This window comes from Hylobates moloch, unplaced genomic scaffold (genome assembly GCF_009828535.3).
Source record: "Hylobates moloch isolate HMO894 unplaced genomic scaffold, HMol_V3 SCAFFOLD_17, whole genome shotgun sequence".
NCBI lineage: Eukaryota > Metazoa > Chordata > Mammalia > Primates > Hylobatidae > Hylobates > Hylobates moloch.
In genome coordinates, this window is record NW_026652292.1 from 39,479,023 (window position 1) to 39,497,373 (window position 18,351).

At 43.5% G+C, this 18,351-nt stretch overlaps 1 protein-coding gene across 3 annotated transcripts in view; it reads left to right on the forward strand.

Moving 5' to 3' along the window:
• NIM1K (NIM1 serine/threonine protein kinase) overlaps positions 1-9,505 on the forward strand; it is an 85,412-nt gene extending 75,907 nt beyond the window's left edge. For 2 of the 3 annotated variants that reach the window (XM_058430066.1, XM_032135340.2), the window contains 2 exons: positions 5,484-5,752; positions 8,636-9,505. In XM_058430066.1, coding sequence (XP_058286049.1) covers positions 5,484-5,752; positions 8,636-9,385 — 1,019 coding nt within the window. In that variant the 3' untranslated portion in view covers positions 9,386-9,505. The remainder of the gene's footprint in view (positions 1-5,483; positions 5,753-8,635) is intronic. The other variant, XM_058430067.1, reaches the window with a different exon arrangement.
• Positions 9,506-18,351: the final 8,846 nt, after the last annotated feature.

Below are 18,351 nucleotides of genomic sequence, written 5' to 3' on the forward strand. Positions count from 1 at the left end.
GTAAGTATATGTACAGAGACCACATGTACCGTTTACCCAGTTTCACACAAACTTGCATCTTGCAAAACTATAGTCATAACCTTGATATTAATATTGATCTAATTCACTGATCCTATTAAGATTTTCCCAGTTCTTGTATTCATGCGTGTGTATGTATTTTAACTCTATGGAATGTTATCACATAAATAGGTTGTTATATTCACCACCACAGTAAAGATACAGGACAAGTCCATTATCACAATGGCCCTTCAAGTGGCTCTTCTGTAGCCACCTCCTAACTCCCATACCCTGTCCCTGACTCTTGCCAGCTACTAATCTGTTCTCCATTTCTATAATTTTGTCATTTCAAGAAAATTATATACAAGAAATCATACAGTAGTAACCTTTTAGGATTGGCGTTTTTCACTCACCATACTTCTTGGGCAATTCATCTAAGCTGTTGTGTCAATAGTTGGTCAATTTTTATTGCTGAGTGGTATTCCACGTATGAAGATACCACAATTTGTTTAATCATTCACCAGCTGAGGACATGTAGATTCTTTCCAGTTTGGAGCTATTATCAATAAAGCAACTAATGATGTTGAATATTAAAAAAATGTTTTATTGACAAAGGAAGACAATCAAAAAAGCTTGTAGACCATAACTCTAATGTTTCAGGTCTTTCCTACCTCAAGATCTTCTGTCCTACCCATCCCTACTTTTAGAACCTCTCCCTACTTTTCTCTAGCTAACTCTTGGACTCCAGAGAAAGTGTTAAAAGTTTTCCCTAACCCCCAGACCAGGGGTACATCCCCCTGTTTTATGTCCCCAATGCTCCTGGCACTTTTCCCCCTAAGCCCACTGTACCTGATATTTTCTATCTGCCCCTCCAGATCTACTCTCCACCCTTCTTCATTCTGCTCTCAGCCCAGGACTACATCAAATCTCCTTAGTCCTCTGGGTTCCAGTTGACTTGATCTCTAGGGAGGCTTTGCAGGGGAAGGAAGGAGACGCAGGGCCTGATCTTATTCCCCCAGCCCCTCACCGTAAGGCTGACTCAGGCAACTTGTGTGTCTAGAAGGAAAGCCTCAGCTTCTCTCTACACAAAACTATCTTCCTAGGTTTTAATATCTGCTCCCTTCCCTTTGTCCCCTCGGTCCTGTAGATGTGTTTTGCTTGGTCTAATCTAGGTTTTAAAATTTGAATTAGTTGTTGATACTTAATAATTGGAAGATTTTGCATAAAATTTCAGATGTCTGGCTTCTCTTGAAAAGAAATCAGAAGAAGGTTTGACAACACTGAGCCTGCATTCCAAATAGTAACCATTGTGTGGCCTTGAGTAGAGCCACCCCTTCCACTGGGGCAGCTACTGTCAAGAATTCACCATCCCCACTGACTCCCTATTGCATACAATAACCTTGCTTTGCTATTACAACCCTGGCACTGGGAGTCCTGGTTTAAAGAATGTGTTGCCCGCTAGGTGGGACCTGTGTCAGACTTCTCATCAGATTTGGAGAAAGGGCATGCTGGCCTCTCCCATCTGTTTACTTCTCTCTCTCTCCCCTTGCACCACCAGAGCGTCCTCTCTCTGGGGTTTCTATCATCCCCTCCTAGACTCCCACTTGCTCCCAGGCTTGCTGCTCCTCTCTGCACTTCTCACATCTTGCCAGAGTGCTTTTTTCTTTTTTTTAAGATGGAGTCTCACTCTGTTGCCTAGGCTGGAGTGCAGTGGTGTGATCTTGGTTCACTGCAACCTCCCCCACTCCGGGTTCAAGCAATTCTCCTGTCTCAGCCTCCCAAGTAGCCAGAATTACAGGCGGCTGCCACCGTGCCTGGCTAATTTTTTGTATTTATAGTAGAGACGGGGTTTCAGTTTCACCATCTTGACCAGGCTAGTCCTGAACTCTTGACCTCATGATCCACCCGCCTCGGCCTCCCAAAGTGCTGGGATTACAGATGTGAGGCATCACACCCGGCCCAGAGTGCTCTTTTTAAATGGGACTCAGATTACATCCTTTCTCTTAAAACCTCGCTATGTTTTCTCATTGCCCTGTAGTTAAAGCCTGCATTTCTAAAGCAATCTCCTGGCTTATTTGACCTTTACCTACTACCAGGCTGATCTGGGGCCACCCCTCCTCATTCTGCTTTTCCAGAACAGTGAGTTCCTTAAGCACACACCTTATGTCTCACCTGGGCATCACACTTGCTAAGCTCCTGGGCCAAGTATGAGGCCTCTCTCCTCACTTCCTGGTCACAATTTAAGTGCCCTTACGCAGAGAGTGCCTTTCCATTCTCTGTCTGTATCCCTTCCTAATAGGTGCTATGCTCGTAAGAAGGGACTTTTTCTTAGTCTTTTTCTCATTGGACTGTGAGAACAGTGTTTGTCTTTTTCACTGCCTGGTGTATAGTAGGTGCTCATTGAACATTTATTGAAAGAGCAGATTTAGAGATCTAGCTCTCCATGGAATAGCAGTTTCTACCACTTAGTGACAATGTAGAATACCAGGGCTTCTAAAGTGTTTAGTATGATCATACATTTATGTTACGAGGCCTGCCTGTAGGGTGATTGCACATGAGGTGAGGCCATTGAGGCACCTAGGGCAGAGGATTTAAGGAAGCGTTCACCCTTACAATGCCTCTCCTGACACACTCTAGACCTGGCTCTGGGAGGGAAGCCTTTGCTAAGAACCATGAAAGGAAAAGAGAAAAAGAAAATTAGGGTGGTGCTAAAGGGAGATTTGTGATGGCAGCCTGACACCCATCACCTGATTGTTGAACACTCACTATGGATAGAATGGTGTATGGTGGCCACAGGGAGGAGGGGGCAGCAGAGTGATGATACCTTAACTGACACCTGAGTCAGTGGTGGGAGAACTGAGGAGAAGCAGTGGGTTCTTCTACAGGAAATCGAAGGGTGGAATTCATTATTCTAGCCCTTAAAACAACAGCTTACCCAACATGCTACACAAAACCAGGTTTCTGTTTCAGATAAATAGGTGAAGGGACTCTTAATCCTAAAGACTGAAAAATAGAAAAGAAAGGGGAAGAAGAGTGCCCCAAGGATTGCCATTGGAGGTTCTTTTGCTGGGGCTGATTGCCAGCTGAGATTATTCAAGCCCCAAAGCAAACTTTCTGCTCCTGCTCCCTTAGAGCTGCCCTTCCACAGCTCAGTATTGCCTCCTGTGAGGGGTGGAGCTGGCTACAGCAGACACCAGTGAACCCTTTTTCCATTCCAGAAGTCCCAGTGGACCTACTTTAATATATCAATAACACTCCTATTTTAAACTAGCTGTATCCATTTTAGTGCTAATAATCACAGTGCTAAAGTTCTTCAAGGCAGTTATTTTGTAAGTAGGTCAAACAGGTACTTTGGGAACCTGTTCCGTCTGTTTGCTTGCTGGGTAACCTCTTTGTTATCTAATTCAAAGTCTGGTACAGTTTGAGCCAAAACAAAAAATGAATGATGTTTCACTTTGGAGTCAAGATTCATTCATTTTCTAACATTAATCATTTTTGTTACACAATAAGTCTATATTCATGATAAAAAATAGAAAATACAAATAAGCAAAACTAAATTGAAAGGAAAACCATCTGTGATCTGCCAATTAGAAAATCTCTATTCTAAACATTTTGGTAAATATGCTACCAGATTTTTATCTATGCAAATATGTATTTGTATTTTTCCTCACTTGTATATTGAACATTTTTTCATATTAATAAATAAGTTAGCATCATTATTTTTGATAGCTTCATGGTGTGAAATTATAAAATTAGATCTACCACACTTTATTTTAACTCTCTCTCTTGCTGGATACTTCAGCTATTCCCAATATCACAGAAGCCTTTTTATACATGCATCCTTGTACATGCATCAGATTCTTTAAGATTGCCAAAGGTGAAATGGTTGGGTCCCAAGGTGCAACTATTTTCCAGCATTTCAATACATAATACCAAAGTACAATCCAGAACCATTTTACCAACTAATGCTCCCACCAGCAGCACATTGCAGTGTTGATTTCCTCCTGGCCTCACCAGCACTCTGTCAACACAGGGTACTGGTGTGTCGTGTACATGACATTACATGCCAGGCACTGAGAGTGAAATAAAACAGTTCATCATGGGAATGGGGCAAGAGAGGGAGAGAAACAAGGGAGCTGACATCTACAGACCAGTTAGCTGAGATTACAGTACATTGGGGCTCCAAGTGCACAGAATCTGAACATCCTAGGACAAGTGTTACAGAGGCTTCCTGAAGAGGTTCATTCTGAGGCTGACCCTGAAGGATCATCAGGAGTTAAGGATGAGTGTATTAAGCCATTCTCGCATTTCTACAAAGAAATGCCTGAAATTGAGTAATTTTTTTTTTTTTTCCCGAGATGGAGTCTTGCTTTGCCACCTAGGCTGGAGAGCAGTGGTGCGATCTCGGCTCACTGCAACCTCTGCCTCCCTGGGTTCAAGTGATTCTCCTGCCTCAGCCTCCCAAGTAGCTGGGATTACAGGTGGCTGCCACCAGGCCCATCTAATTTTTGTATTTTTAGTAGAGACGGGTTTTCACCATGTTGGCCAGGCTGGTCTCAAACTCCTGACCTCGTGATCCTCCCGCCTTGGCCTCCCAAAGTGCAGGGATTACAGGCGTGAGCCGCTGAGCCCAGCCAAAATTGAGTAAAGGTTTTATTAGCTCATGATTCTGTAGGCTGTACAGGAAGCGTGGTGGCATCTGCTTCTGTAGAGGCCTCAGGAAGCTCCAATCATGGTGGAAGGTGGAAGGCACATCACACTGTGAAAGCAGGAGCAAGAATTGGGGGAACATGCCACAAGATCCTGTCACTTTTGAAGAACCAGATCTCATGTGAACTCAGAGCGAGAGCTCACTCATCACTAAGGAGATGGCCCAAGCCATTCATGAGACATCAGCCCCCATGACCCAAACACCTCCCACCAGACTCCACCTCCAACATTGGGGATTACATTTCAATGAGATTTGGGTGGGAACAAATGTCCAAACTATATTGATGAGTAAAACCAAGAGTAAAGAACAGGGAAGGAATGATGGAGAGAACGATCCAGGTAGAGAAAAGCTTCCAGGCATGAATGTTCAGCACCTTTTCAGGGAGCAACAAAAAGTTCTGTAGTGGTTGCAATGAAGGGTGCATGGGGCGTTGGGGATGGTGGACAGGAATGATGGACAGTAAGGCTGATGAGATGGGCTGGGTCTCATCAAGAAGTGCTCTCTGGGCTTAGCAAAGGAGCTCCAGCTTTATCTGTAAACTTTCCTTGGGAGGCAGGACTTGGCATCAAAACCTGTGTGTGGAAGACTCACACTGATCCAAGGGAAGGGCACTGATGCTGGGCTCAAGCATTGCTTTGTCATTCCCTGATGAGCTCTCTGAACTTGGGAACAGCCACTCTGTGTCTAGTAAAGGAAAGGAGCTGATCCAGGTCCTCTCCAGTTCTCTCTATGCTTCTATGAATTCTGGCACATTTTTTACTTTTTTTCCTTCCAGAAAAGGTGGCCATTAAGATCCTGGACAAGACCAAGTTAGACCAGAAAACCCAGAGGCTACTATCCCGAGAAATCTCCAGCATGGAAAAGCTGCACCATCCCAACGTCATCCGCCTTTACGAAGTGGTGGAGACCCTATCCAAGCTGCACTTGGTGATGGAGTATGCAGGGGGTGGGGAGCTCTTCGGAAAAATTAGCACTGAGGGGAAGCTCTCTGAACCAGAAAGCAAGCTCATCTTCTCCCAGATTGTGTCTGCCGTGAAGCACATGGTGAGCAGGGGTGACGAGTGAGAACCTTGCTCCCATTCCACTGACATTGGGAGAACAGGGCTTTACGTTACCAACCCTCAAGTGTCCCAGAGGGCTTTTGTCCTACAAAGCAGACAGTAGTCCCTTCTGAGAGTCAGAAGTCTGGCTGGGATCGTGCTCCTTGCCTGTGAAGCAACATCCAGGGATGTCCAGTTACACACCAACCTCCTAGCTTCTGCAGACGTTGGCAGGAATCACTGGGAGCAGCTGATGAATATCACCCACCCCCTGGCCATACCCATTTCTCCAACCTCATCTTCCACTATCTGGATAGCTGGCTCCTCACTGCTTCTTGGTTTTGCTTTCCTACTTCTGTCTAGGATGCCCTCATATGACATCTCATATTCTAAATCCTATTCACACCTAATGCCCAGCTTGGTTCTCTCTGTCTCTCTCCCACCCCCGCTCTCTGTGTGTGTGTGTGTGTGTGAGAGAGAGAGAGAGATGTTCTTCAATTTCACATCAGTTATACTGATCTTTTGCCTTCAGTAAGATCCCCTAGCTCTTATTGCCTCTGTGCCCAGTAGATTAACACTTGGTTTTGTCTTTCTTTCTTTTTTCCCTTCCTCCCTCCCTCCCTTCCTCCCTCCCTTCCTTCCTTCCTTTCTCTTTCTTTCTTTCTTTTTTTAGACAGAGTCTTGCTCTGTCACCCAGGATGGAGAGCAGTGGTGCGATCTCGGCTCACTGCAACCTCTGCCTCCCTGGGTTCAAGTGATTCTCCTGCCTCAGCCTCCCATGTAGCTGGGATTACAGGTGGCTGCCACCAGGCCCATCTAATTTTTGTATTTTTAGTAGAGACGGGTTTTCACCATGTTGGCCAGGCTGGTCTCAAACTCCTGACCTCGTGATCCTCCCGCCTTGGCCTCCCAAAGTGCAGGGATTACAGGCGTGAGCCGCTTCCTTCCTTCCTTTCTCTTTCTTTCTTTTTTTTTTTTAGACAGAGTCTTGCTCTGTCACCCAGGATGGAGTGCAGTGGCATGATCTTGGCTCACTGCAACCTCCGCCTCCTGGGTTCAAGCGATTCTCCTGCCTCAGCCTCCCAAGTAGCTGGGATTACAGGCATGTGCCACCATGCCTGGCTGATTTTGTATTTTTAATAGAGATGAGGTTTCACCATGTTGGTCAGGCTGGTCTCAAACTCCTGACCTCAAGCGATCCACCTGCCTTGATCTCCCAAAGTAATGGGATTACAGGCGTGAGCCACCGTGCCTGGCCAGTTGTGTCATTCTTATTTTAGTTCTTTGTTTATTTCTTTAGATGAATCTGGACTCCCAGTGCATACTCTGTAGTTCCCCCAAGAACTGGCTGTTTTGCTGCCTCCTTATTTTTGGCCGTATTGCGGGCCATACAGGAGGAACCTGACTTGCAGACCTGACTATCACTTTTACTACCAAAAGTTTTGTTCGGTCACCATCTTTACTCAGATCCCAGTTGAATGGTTCTGTCAGAAAAGAGACACTTGTCTAGGGTCTATATTAGTTGAGAGGCTATTTCCAATTCACTTCTCAGCCTGCATGGCTGTGGGAGCAAGAACTGGGATCAGTGAGCCACAGTGAACCTCATTACATGCCAGGCACTGAAAAAGTCAAACAGTCCATGCTAGCAATGGGGCAAAAGAGGGAGAATTTGCAAGGGAATCTGTGACCTAGAGGGCCCAAAATAGCAGTAGGGAAGGAGAGGAGGAAGAAAGAGAAGTGAGCCAGGGAGAAGAACTTGACTGTAGTGGTCGTGGGTGTTTCAGACCTATGATATATGACCAATCATCATTTAAGTGGCTTTGGGCTGTGGTGAGCTTTCCCAGGGCCAGAGAATAAGCCAGACCCATACCAAGTAATAGAACAGATGGGCAAAGAGTCTTCCACATTCTACTTGGAAAAGTGACCTGGTGGGAGAACAGAAGAGAATCCAGCAATAGAAGGTACAGATGTTAGTCTTCAGCAGCTCTACGCCCTGCCATTTCTCCAACTCTCTGCAAACAGAAAGTGTGTTTCATAGCCATAGATCCACATCTTATTGAGTTTGTTTATATGCCAAGACCATGCTGAGCACTGTTCTCATCATATATAGTTAGCATCATATATAGTTCTCACCACACCCTTTGGTTATCAGTACCCCACTTTACAAAGAAGGAAACTGACATTCACAGTACCCAGCTGGTATAGCTGAACCTAAAATTGACCAGACTGTCCCCTCCAAAGCCTGGATTCTTATTCCAGGAAGGCCATCAGGAAAGGTGACAAACACAAAGCCATTTTCCAAGAGCCCTTGGGACTGAACAGGTCAAGGGTCCTCTGAAGATTGTCTGGATTCAGGATGCAAGGGTGGGAGTGGAGCATGTGCCCACAATCCACAGTGTGTTCTGTGGCTAGATCCTTGCCAAATGCAACCACCTCCCATTGGCTGAATTCTGTAAAGATAAAAGAGTCCACCTCAAAAAGCATGGCTGGAAAGTCAGGGGAGGCCTCCAAGCCTTCCTGGTCAAACGATCCATCAGCCAGAAAAATCCACGTATGACCTCAACAACTAAGGATTACTGTTTCATTGTATTTCAGAATGTGTAGTTTCATAAGATCTGGGTCTTATTTCTGGTGTTAGTTTCTGAGTCCCCATGTGTGGAACAGACTCCAACCCTTACCACATAGAATAGGAACTTTGGTCTATTTGGGGAGGTGTGGGCATTACACTGGGCTAAAGGTTATGACAGGGTTTGCTATCGTGACTTAAGTTGATCTTCACTGAATTTGTTATTCCACCATCATTATCTCACTGTTTCAGAGCAACTGATACATTTTTATTTTGACATTTTACTGTAAAAATGACTTTTCTCTATGTCTTCTTCCACAGCATGAAAACCAAATTATTCATAGAGATCTGAAAGCAGAAAATGTATTCTATACCAGTAATACTTGTGTGAAGGTGGGCGATTTTGGATTCAGCACAGTAAGCAAAAAGGGTGAAATGCTGAACACTTTCTGTGGTTCTCCTCCCTACGCTGCGCCTGAACTCTTCCGGGACGAGCACTACATTGGCATTTACGTGGATATCTGGGCCTTGGGGGTGCTTTTGTACTTCATGGTGACTGGCATCATGCCATTTCGGGCAGAAACCGTGGCCAAACTAAAAAAGAGCATCCTCGAGGGCACATACAGTGTACCGCCGCACGTGTCAGAGCCCTGCCACCGACTCATCCGAGGAGTCCTTCAGCAGATCCCCACGGAGAGGTACGGAATCGACTGCATCATGAATGATGAATGGATGAAAGGGGTGCCATACCCTACACCTTTGGAACCTTTCCAACTGGATCCCAAACATTTGTCGGAAACCAGCACTCTCAAGGAAGAAGAAAATGAGGTCAAAAGCACTTTAGAACATTTGGGCATTACAGAAGAGCATATTCGAAATAACCAAGGGAGAGATGCTCGCAGCTCAATTACAGGGGTCTATAGAATTATTTTACATAGAGTCCAAAGGAAGAAGGCTTTGGAAAGTGTCCCAGTCATGATGCTACCAGACCCTAAAGAAAGAGACCTCAAAAAAGGGTCCCGTGTCTATAGAGGGATAAGACACACATCCAAATTTTGCTCGATTTTATAAATTGCACTGGACTGCTTGTAATTAACCAAGATCATTGTTGCTGCTTCTAAATTTTTTTCAAGGACAAGTTGAGTGGAGACATTTTTGTAATTTTTAAATAAACTTAAATTTGAGATATGCTTTTTTTTTCTCCAAAAATTCTATTAGCTCAGATTCTGGCTTGATTTGGGATCTTGTTTTATTATCAAATTTCAGCGTTCATTCATTTGATCAAGAAATATTTATCCAGTGCCTCCTGTGTGTCAGGCACTATTTAAGGCGCTAGGGAAACAGCAAGAAATAAATAGGCAAGGTCCCTCCTCTCATGTGCAGAGCATTCTAGCCCAGGACAAAGGTACTAAGAACTACATTTTTTAAAAAAGAAAAAGATCAGTGATAGACGCTATGCAGAGAATTCAAAAGGGGTGATCTGATATCAGAGGCTTGCTACTTTGGATTAGTCATTAAGGAAGGCCACTTTGAGTACATATCAGTTTAAGATCTGAATGAGCAGGAGTGACTCTTACAAAATGCCAGAGCATTCCATGCAGCTAGGGGTTTCAGACTCAGTTCCCCCCAAAACAGAGCCTAAGACAAAGGCTTCCGTGTGAAGTAGTTTATTTGGGAAGTGATCCCAGAGCACAGGAGTGAAGGACAGAGGAAACAGGAAAAGCTAATACACAGACGCATTAGCAAGTTAGCTAGTGCTACAGTTTCTGGTGCTTGGTTTTGCAGTATCCTCAGAGGAGCCTGATGAAACACATCTCAGGTGTCTGCCCTGGGTATGAAAGGGGAAAGCATTTAACCATAAGCTCTTGCTCACTGCTGATCAAGGGTGGCCCTTTGTGTCATCTGCCCTGCACTCCCAGACTGCGCTGTGTGAGTGCCAAGTGGCTTCCCTATGCTTCCCTTGCCTTCATGTCAGAGAAGTCTTGGAGAAGGAGGGAAGAGGTACATCACCAGTATGATACCTCCTTTCTTTGCCTGCTTGTCCACTGGCATGGGGAGCCCAAAGTGACCATGTGAAACTTGTAGATTCCAATTCACTGGAACCCTTATCAAGTCCCCTGATGAAAGCATCCCTGATCCCCTGGGAACCAAACCTTTTAATCTAGCCTAGATTGTAGAAAAAAAAAGAATAGAAATTAATCAAGTGAGTCACCAATTGCGTGATGGTGACAGGAGTCAATCTACTTCCACCTAGTGGTTTCCAGACCTGTGTGTTTTAATGATCGGGACATGTATCAGTCATTATTAAAGAACATTACTGAATCCTGGAGGACAGCACCCCAACCCTGCAGGCTGCTCTCTCACCTCTGGTGTCTTAGCTGAGGCATTCCATTGTTCTACTTATGTTGGCTGCTTCTGGTGTTGAGGTATATGGTAAGATGAGGGGATCCCGTTGTCATGTGCCCATTGCACCACCTCCTTTATCAAAAAAGTGGTCCTTGAGGCAATGTTTGAAATATCATAACAGTGAGTCGGGTGTTCTCTATGTCTTTGTGTGCTTGTATGGAAAGACACATTGCAGGCGGAAAAGGCAAATCCATACTCTGAGATATCAATTCCAATAAGGATGAATCACTCCTGGGCCCATCTGAATCCATGACTCCATGGATCTGATAATGCCCAGCTCATACGTTATCAGGTCTGTTTGCCTAGTCCTCGGTATCTCATAATCAGGTTCTCAGCCTCCACTGGGGCCCAGTAGCACATCAGGAGTCTCAGTAGTTCTGTTGCAGGAAGCATGGCGTTATCTCTTATTGGGGCTTTCCAGAGGCCCCACACATACACGGCCTGAGTAGCAGTTTGCTCAGAAGCCAAAACTGCTGTAATCTTTCTTTTATGGGATCCACTTGAAACTGGCAGCCCTGTTAAATGGGTGGGAGGAACACACCAAATACAATATATGTGCTTCCAAAGTCCAGAGGGACCTACTAAATCCTACGACTCTATCTTAGTGTTAAGAGGTGGGAGTTGCAAGAAATTGTTCTTTACTATAGAAGAAATATCTAGGCATGCCTCAACTCATTGGTCTTCTAAACTCTTCATCAATGTGGCATGCCCCAGATTCTTCATAGAGTCTATAATCCACACTCTGGCACATGTAAGCCTTACTAGGGCATTTGTAATACTTGCCACTTCCTGATAGCCAATCCCCCTGGCATGCTCTCACAATATAGTGGGCCAGCATGATGTCTTGTAGAATGTCAAGATGATCAAGGTCCTTTTGGATTATATTGTGATACAGAGAAGGAGATTTAAGATTGTTTTGGGGCAATAGAGTAAATGAGAATCGCTCTCCATCCCAGAGAAATGTGAACCGCTTTTGATCCTCCTTTCTGATGGAAATTTAGAAGAATGAATTTGCCAAATCAATAGCTGCATATCAAACGCCAGAGGCTGCCAGTAAAAATACCACATCCAATACAGCAGCTACAACTGAGACTAGCAGTAGTCCACCATCATTCTGCATTATCCATCTGCTCTTTTTCAGAAGTCTGATGGTAACTTAAATGAGATTATGATGGAGCCCATTACACTTGCATCCCTAACATTTTTTGATGGTGACACTGATGTCTGCCATTCCTCATGTGGATTGCTCATGATTTATTAACATGGCCAGAAAGAGGTTTCCTCTTTCTCCCATAATGGTTGTTACTTCACAGGTCTAAGACCTCCTCAGAGGTCTAAGTATATTGATCCCAAATATATACTTAGAGATTGGGAGAATAATTCTAAGGTGGGAACCATTATGTGATAGACTTTGGCCAGAACTCCCTTTATCATATGGTTTCCATAACCCCTCATCTACATACAAAGCCATAATGGTACCCAGTTCTGAAAAATTCTGGGTATGTACATCATATATACTTGTGAAAGCAAAGCCTTTCCTCAAGACCAGTCCTCCTTTTCATTGTGCACTGGATCTGTAAATTAGATCTGGAAGGTGATGAAGAGACCGTGATTTTCCCATTGTGACAGGCTACCTTAGCTTTATGCTCACCAGTTTTGTTTTTTCTTTTTTTGGTCATACAAGTCAAGTAACACACTAGTCAGCTGCCTCCCAAAATTCCATGATTTATTAGCCATTGTCACAAAGCCCTGCAGATCAAGGCAGCCTGATTGATTTCCACTCCAGCCTTACTGTTTATTATATTGTGTCCACCTTGCCTCTGACATTTAAGTAATAATACATGACCTCTAGCATTCTAGTCTCATCATCCTCACTGATGATATCATGCTCAATTCCATGGCAGAATTTCCTACCATCAACCCCTTCCTACAATGGGCAGCCACCACTGAGCTTTTCTTAGGTGCTGTTGCAACCCTCACCAGTGCATTCCTTTTTTTAAAAAAAAAAATTATTTTCTATTCATACACAATTGTACATATTTATGGGGTACATGTGATATTTTGATGCATGTATACAAGGTGTAATGATCAAATCAGGGTATTTAGGATACCCCATCACCTCAAACATTTATCATTTTTTGGTGTTAGGAAGACTTCAACTTTTCCAGCTATTTCGAAATATACAACAAATTATTATCTATAGTCACCCTGCTGTGCTATCAAATAGTATAACTTACTCCTTCTAACTGTATGTTTGTACCCATTAACCAACCTGTCCATCCTCCACCCCTACCATCCTTCTCAGCTTATTAAGCACCATTCTACTTTCTACCTCCATGAGATCAACTTTTTAGCTTTTATATACAAGAACATGTGATATTTGTCTTTCTGTGCCTGGCTGATTTCACTTTACCTAATGACCTCCAGTTCCATCCATGATGCTGCAAATGACATGATTTCATTTTTTTTTTTTTTTTTTTTTTGAGACAGAGTCTCACTCTGTCGCCCAGGGTGGAGTACAGTGGCGCCAATCTCAGCTCACTGCAACCTCCGCCTCCCAGGTTCAAGTGATTCTCCTGCTCAGCCTCCCAGTAGCTGGGATTACAGTCGCCTGCCACCACGCCCAGCTAATTTTTGTATTTTTAGTAGAGATGGGGTTTCACCATGTTGACCAGACTGGTCTTGAACTCCTAACCTCATGTGATCTGCCCACCTTGGCCTCCCAAAGTGCTGGGATTACAGGCATGAGCCATCACACCCGGCTGATTTTATTCTTTTTTATGGCTGAATATTCCAACGTGTTTATATACATTTTCTTTATCCATCCATCTGTTGATGGAAACTTATGTTGATCCCATCTCTGCTATTGAGAATAGTGCTGCAACACACATGGGAGAGCACAGGTATTGCTTTGATATACTCATTTCCTTTCCTTTGGATAAATACCCAGTAGGTGGACTGCTGAATCCCACGGTGGTTGTATTTTTAGTTTTTTCAGAAACCGCTATACTGTCTTCCAATAATAGCTGTACTAATTTATATTGCCACCAACTGTGTATAAGAATTCCCTTTTCTCTAGAAAAATACAAAAAGAAAACAAAAAATTCCCTTTTCTCTGCATCCTCACCAGCATTTGTTATTGTCCTTTTGATAATGGTCATTCTAACTGGGGGTGAGATGCTATCTCATTGCGGTTTTGATTTGCCTTTCCCTGATAATTAGTGATTTTGAACATTTTTCCACTTACTTGGCCATTTGTATGTCTTCTTTTGAGAAATGTCTTTTCAGATCCTTTTCCCACTTTTTAATGAGATTATTATTATTATTTTTTGCTGTTGAGTTGTCTGTATATTCTGGACATTAGTCCCTTGTTGGATGAACAGTTTGCAAACCAGTGCATTTTATATTGCCTTAGTGAAGGCAATGTCTTCCTGAGGAATGTAGTTAGATGGTTGTTCAGTCTCACATAATGAATCCATTCTAACATTCACACCTCCTGGAACTTTCCAACTCTTTCTTCAATACCATACCAAGGCAGTTCCACCATCTTCACCTCATTTACTGTGTGCCATAATCATATCCAAGCTTCAGCAGCCATCCCAACAGAATATTATGGCCAAATTCAGGTGTTGTTTACTTCTAAGTCATGGGTAAACACTCCTATAGTAATCTTTTTTTTTTTTTTTTTTTTTTTGAGTCAGAGTTTCACTCTTGTTGCCCAGGCTGGAGTGCAATGGCGTGATCTTGGCCCATCGCAACCTCCCGGGTTCAAGCGATTCTCCTGCCTCAGCCTCCCGAGTAGCTGGGATTACAAGCATGCGCCACACGCCCGGCTAATTTTGTATTGTTAGTTGAGACGGGATTTCTCCATGTTGGTCAGGCTGGTCTCGAACTCCCGACCTTGGGTGATCTGCCTGCCTCAGCCTCCCAAAGTGCTGGAATTACAGGCATGAGCCACTGTGCCCGGCTCCTATAGTAATCTTTCTTATCCCGCCTTATATTCTTCCCTCAACTTCCACCTTTGGCTTAACCCCTCAAAATCATTCACACACATTTCCCCCTGGTTCCTGACAGTATATATCAGGTTCTGCAGTTCCTTCAGTATCCACACTATTTTCCCCCAGACAGGGGGTTGTATTTCTCCACTCAGGCTCTACTGAGAAGTCACCCTGGTTCTTGGTTTGGAGAATAATAAGGGTTTTGGAAGAGAATGTGGAGGTCAAGAGCTGCCTCACTGGAAGCCTTGGCAAGCTCTTCAGGCAAGAGAGCATGAGCTGCTGCTGCCAGCCCCACATTAGGAAAATCCAGGTTTGCAATATTTTCAGGGTCATCCACTGTATTACTAACTTAGGTCTCAGTGTCCCATTCTCTTTTTGTCAAACCTAAACTTTCATAAAGGAAAATGTCAAGACTTAGTATTTTCCAATCTTACAACTAGATACTGGGCCTATTTCAGGTAGTTTTCTCTCCACTGCAGGAGATAAGGCTCTCCTTCAACCTTGCCTTAAACTGACAGTTGGCTGACTTGAGCCTGTTATTTTGTTTTCCAGGCTTCCAAAGCAATTAATAAAAGCTGGCCAAGTCCACAGTCTTTATCACTGCCCCTCTACTGTTCAAGTGCCATAGGTACTACAGGATCCAATGCTTCATCTTTTACCTACACCTACAGATGACAGTGTCAGTGGTGACTGTGCTGCTCCTGCATGCCACAGGCTATCACCACTTTGCTTACCAACACTGCACCAATGTTCTCCTGATGTCATCACAAATTCACAAACTTAGTGGCTTAAAACAACACAAATGTATCATCTTATAGCTCTGGGAGATAGAAGTCTGACATGAGTCTCAATGGACTAAAATCAAGGTGTTTCCAGGGCTGTGCTCCTTTCTGGAGGCTCCAGGGGAAGAATCTATTTCCTTGTTAACTTTCTAGAGGCTGCCTGCATTCCTTAGCTCATGGTCATCTTCCTTCATCTTCAAAGCCAGCAACATTGCATTTCTTTGGCCAACCTTCTGTAGTCGCTCTCCCTTGACCACCAGCCAAGAAAGGTTCTCTGCTTTTAAAGACCCACATGGTAAGGGTGGGCTTACACAGACAATCCAGGATAATCTCCCCACCTCAAGGTTCTTAACCTTACTCACACCTGCCTCAGACATTTAAGGTAGCATATTCAGATTCTGGGAATGGACAACTTTGGTAGGGGCTGGGAGGGCATCATTCTGCAATGAGGTTTTTGTCATTTGGTGAGTAAACCAGCTCCAATCTCCCATCCTGAATGCCTGCTTTCTAGGGCCATTCTGGGTACCAATGGTCTTAGTTTGGATTCCCCAAAAAACAGAGCCTGAGAGAAAAGCTTGAATGAAAGTCATTTATTTGAGAAACGATCCCAGGATGCAAGAAGAGATGCACAGGAGTGAAACAAAAGAGGAAAGCCAATATAAGGATGGTTATTGCCAAACCCGCCACAGAAGTCTCCTCCTCTTTTGAGGAGACTTATGAAATGCATTTCAGAACTGTCTGCCCAGGGGATGAAAGGAGTAATCAGTTATCCACTAGCGACTTTCCACCTAGGTCAAGGATGGCCCCATGGGCACCTAACTCTCCTGCACCTTTGGGCTGTGAAACTGGGAGTACCAAGCAAGTTCTGCAGACATTCCACGTCAGGGAGGCTGAAGTGAAAGGTATACAGCTAGAATTCAAAGAGAGGTACTGTCATATTCTCTGAGAACCTGGTCAAAGACTTCATGGAATTAGTTGCCACAGCAGTGACTGGAGTAGAAGGCAGGGCAGACAAGATCTGAAGTGGGGCCCAACATTTCTGATGCGTAGATCAAAGGCTTAAGGCTGGAATAAACTCAGCATGTTTGAGGAATGCAAGAGAAGGGAGAGTGGGTGAAGACATACTAAGCCTTGGTGAGTATGGTACTGAGTTGAAGCAGGCAGAGATCAGATCCCACAGGAGTCTGCAAGGCTGAATAAGGAATATACATAGAATGAATAGTGCTCACTACTGAATAAAGTAGTCCAGGAAAGACATTCTTTTTAATATTAAAAGATAAAGCCCCAATATATAAACCATCTGAGGATTTCTAATAATCTTCAGCATCAAAGTACTGCCTTTATAACATAATTTGGGGAGATGAAAACAAAAATCACAGATCAACTATTTTCTCCCACCACCAGTAAAGAAAAAATGAGGAACCTATGACTTAAGAGCAGTTGCTAGAAATTTTAAAGAAAGGGTTCACCACTTTTATGTCAAGATTAGACAACTTTAAATTATTTAAAGATCCTGTTACCCTTGCTCTGTTGACTTCCACTTCAGTGTTTCTTTCAGGACACTCCAAGAGCAGACAAGAGATAAAGTGTTTCAACTGTGTCACAAGAGGACAGAAAGTGGCTGCTTGCATCTGTTTGGGTCTAGTGTCAACCTCAAACTTACTCATTAGTATCCATAAAAATAAAAACTCCCCGTCTCTACTAAAAAAATACAAAAAATTAGCCGGGCGCGGTGGCGGGCGCCTGTAGTCCCAGCTACTCGGAGAGGCTGAGGCAGGAGAATGGCGTGAACCCGGGAGGCGGAGCTTGCAGTGAGCCGAGATTGCGCCACTGCACTCCAGCCTGGGTGACAGAGCGAGACTCCGTCTCAAAAAAAAAAAAAAATAAAAAAAAAAAAAATAAAAACTTAGGACAACAAGTTAAGTGTACAAATAGAGGAAACACACATTCCATAAAGGAGAGGGGGAAAGATTGAATTCTTAAAGCCATACTAAATAATACCCTAGAATGTGCAAGCAGAAGTGACCTTAGAGAAGGCTAGCCTCTAAATGACCCAGAAAGTAAATTATTACTAAGTATGAAAGCCAGACATGACATGATGATAAAATATGAGCTGATCAGTATTAGAAAATATATAATTCGGTTTATTTCCTAATTCATAGAATCCTAAGAGTTGACAGTGCTCTTAGGGATCATCTAATCCAAAATTACTGCCAATGCAGGGATTCCTTCTATAAAACCCCTGGGGATCACTAGCAACATGGGACTTTTAGGTTGGAGGCTCTAGCTGGTAGTGGGCAGCTAGTTCTATGTTCACCACTAAATTTGCTCTTGATTGCCAGCCCTTAGTCTTAGCTTTTTAAAGGAAAACAGTAACTCATTTCATAAATATTTATAGCAAAGTCTATATATGCTTGCCACCCAATTTGAGAGTTAATTTGTTTCAAGTGTAGCAATAATTATCAGTGTAAATTCCTCCATTCTAGATGAACAGCTCCTTAAAGACAAGACCATACAACTTGTACATTTTCAAATTTCTGCCTTAAGCAGAGCACCTTGCTTATATTAGGATTTCAAATGTTTGTGAAATGATAAATGAATGGAATGAGTGAATGAACTGAAATGAAATTAATGCCCATATTTAAAAATAGAATATTAGCTGATTTCTTGCCTAAGTTGTTAGTTCTAGAGTGAAAAAGAATACTCAAGTATCTGAAATATTTCTCTAAAACTTTATTTCAAAGTTATTCACCTCACCGTTAATAAGGTGTATGATTAATGCTCTGTGCCAGTATTTGTAGGCCTGCCCATTGCCGGCAATGGACTTTGAGAAAACCCATTTCCTGGCACC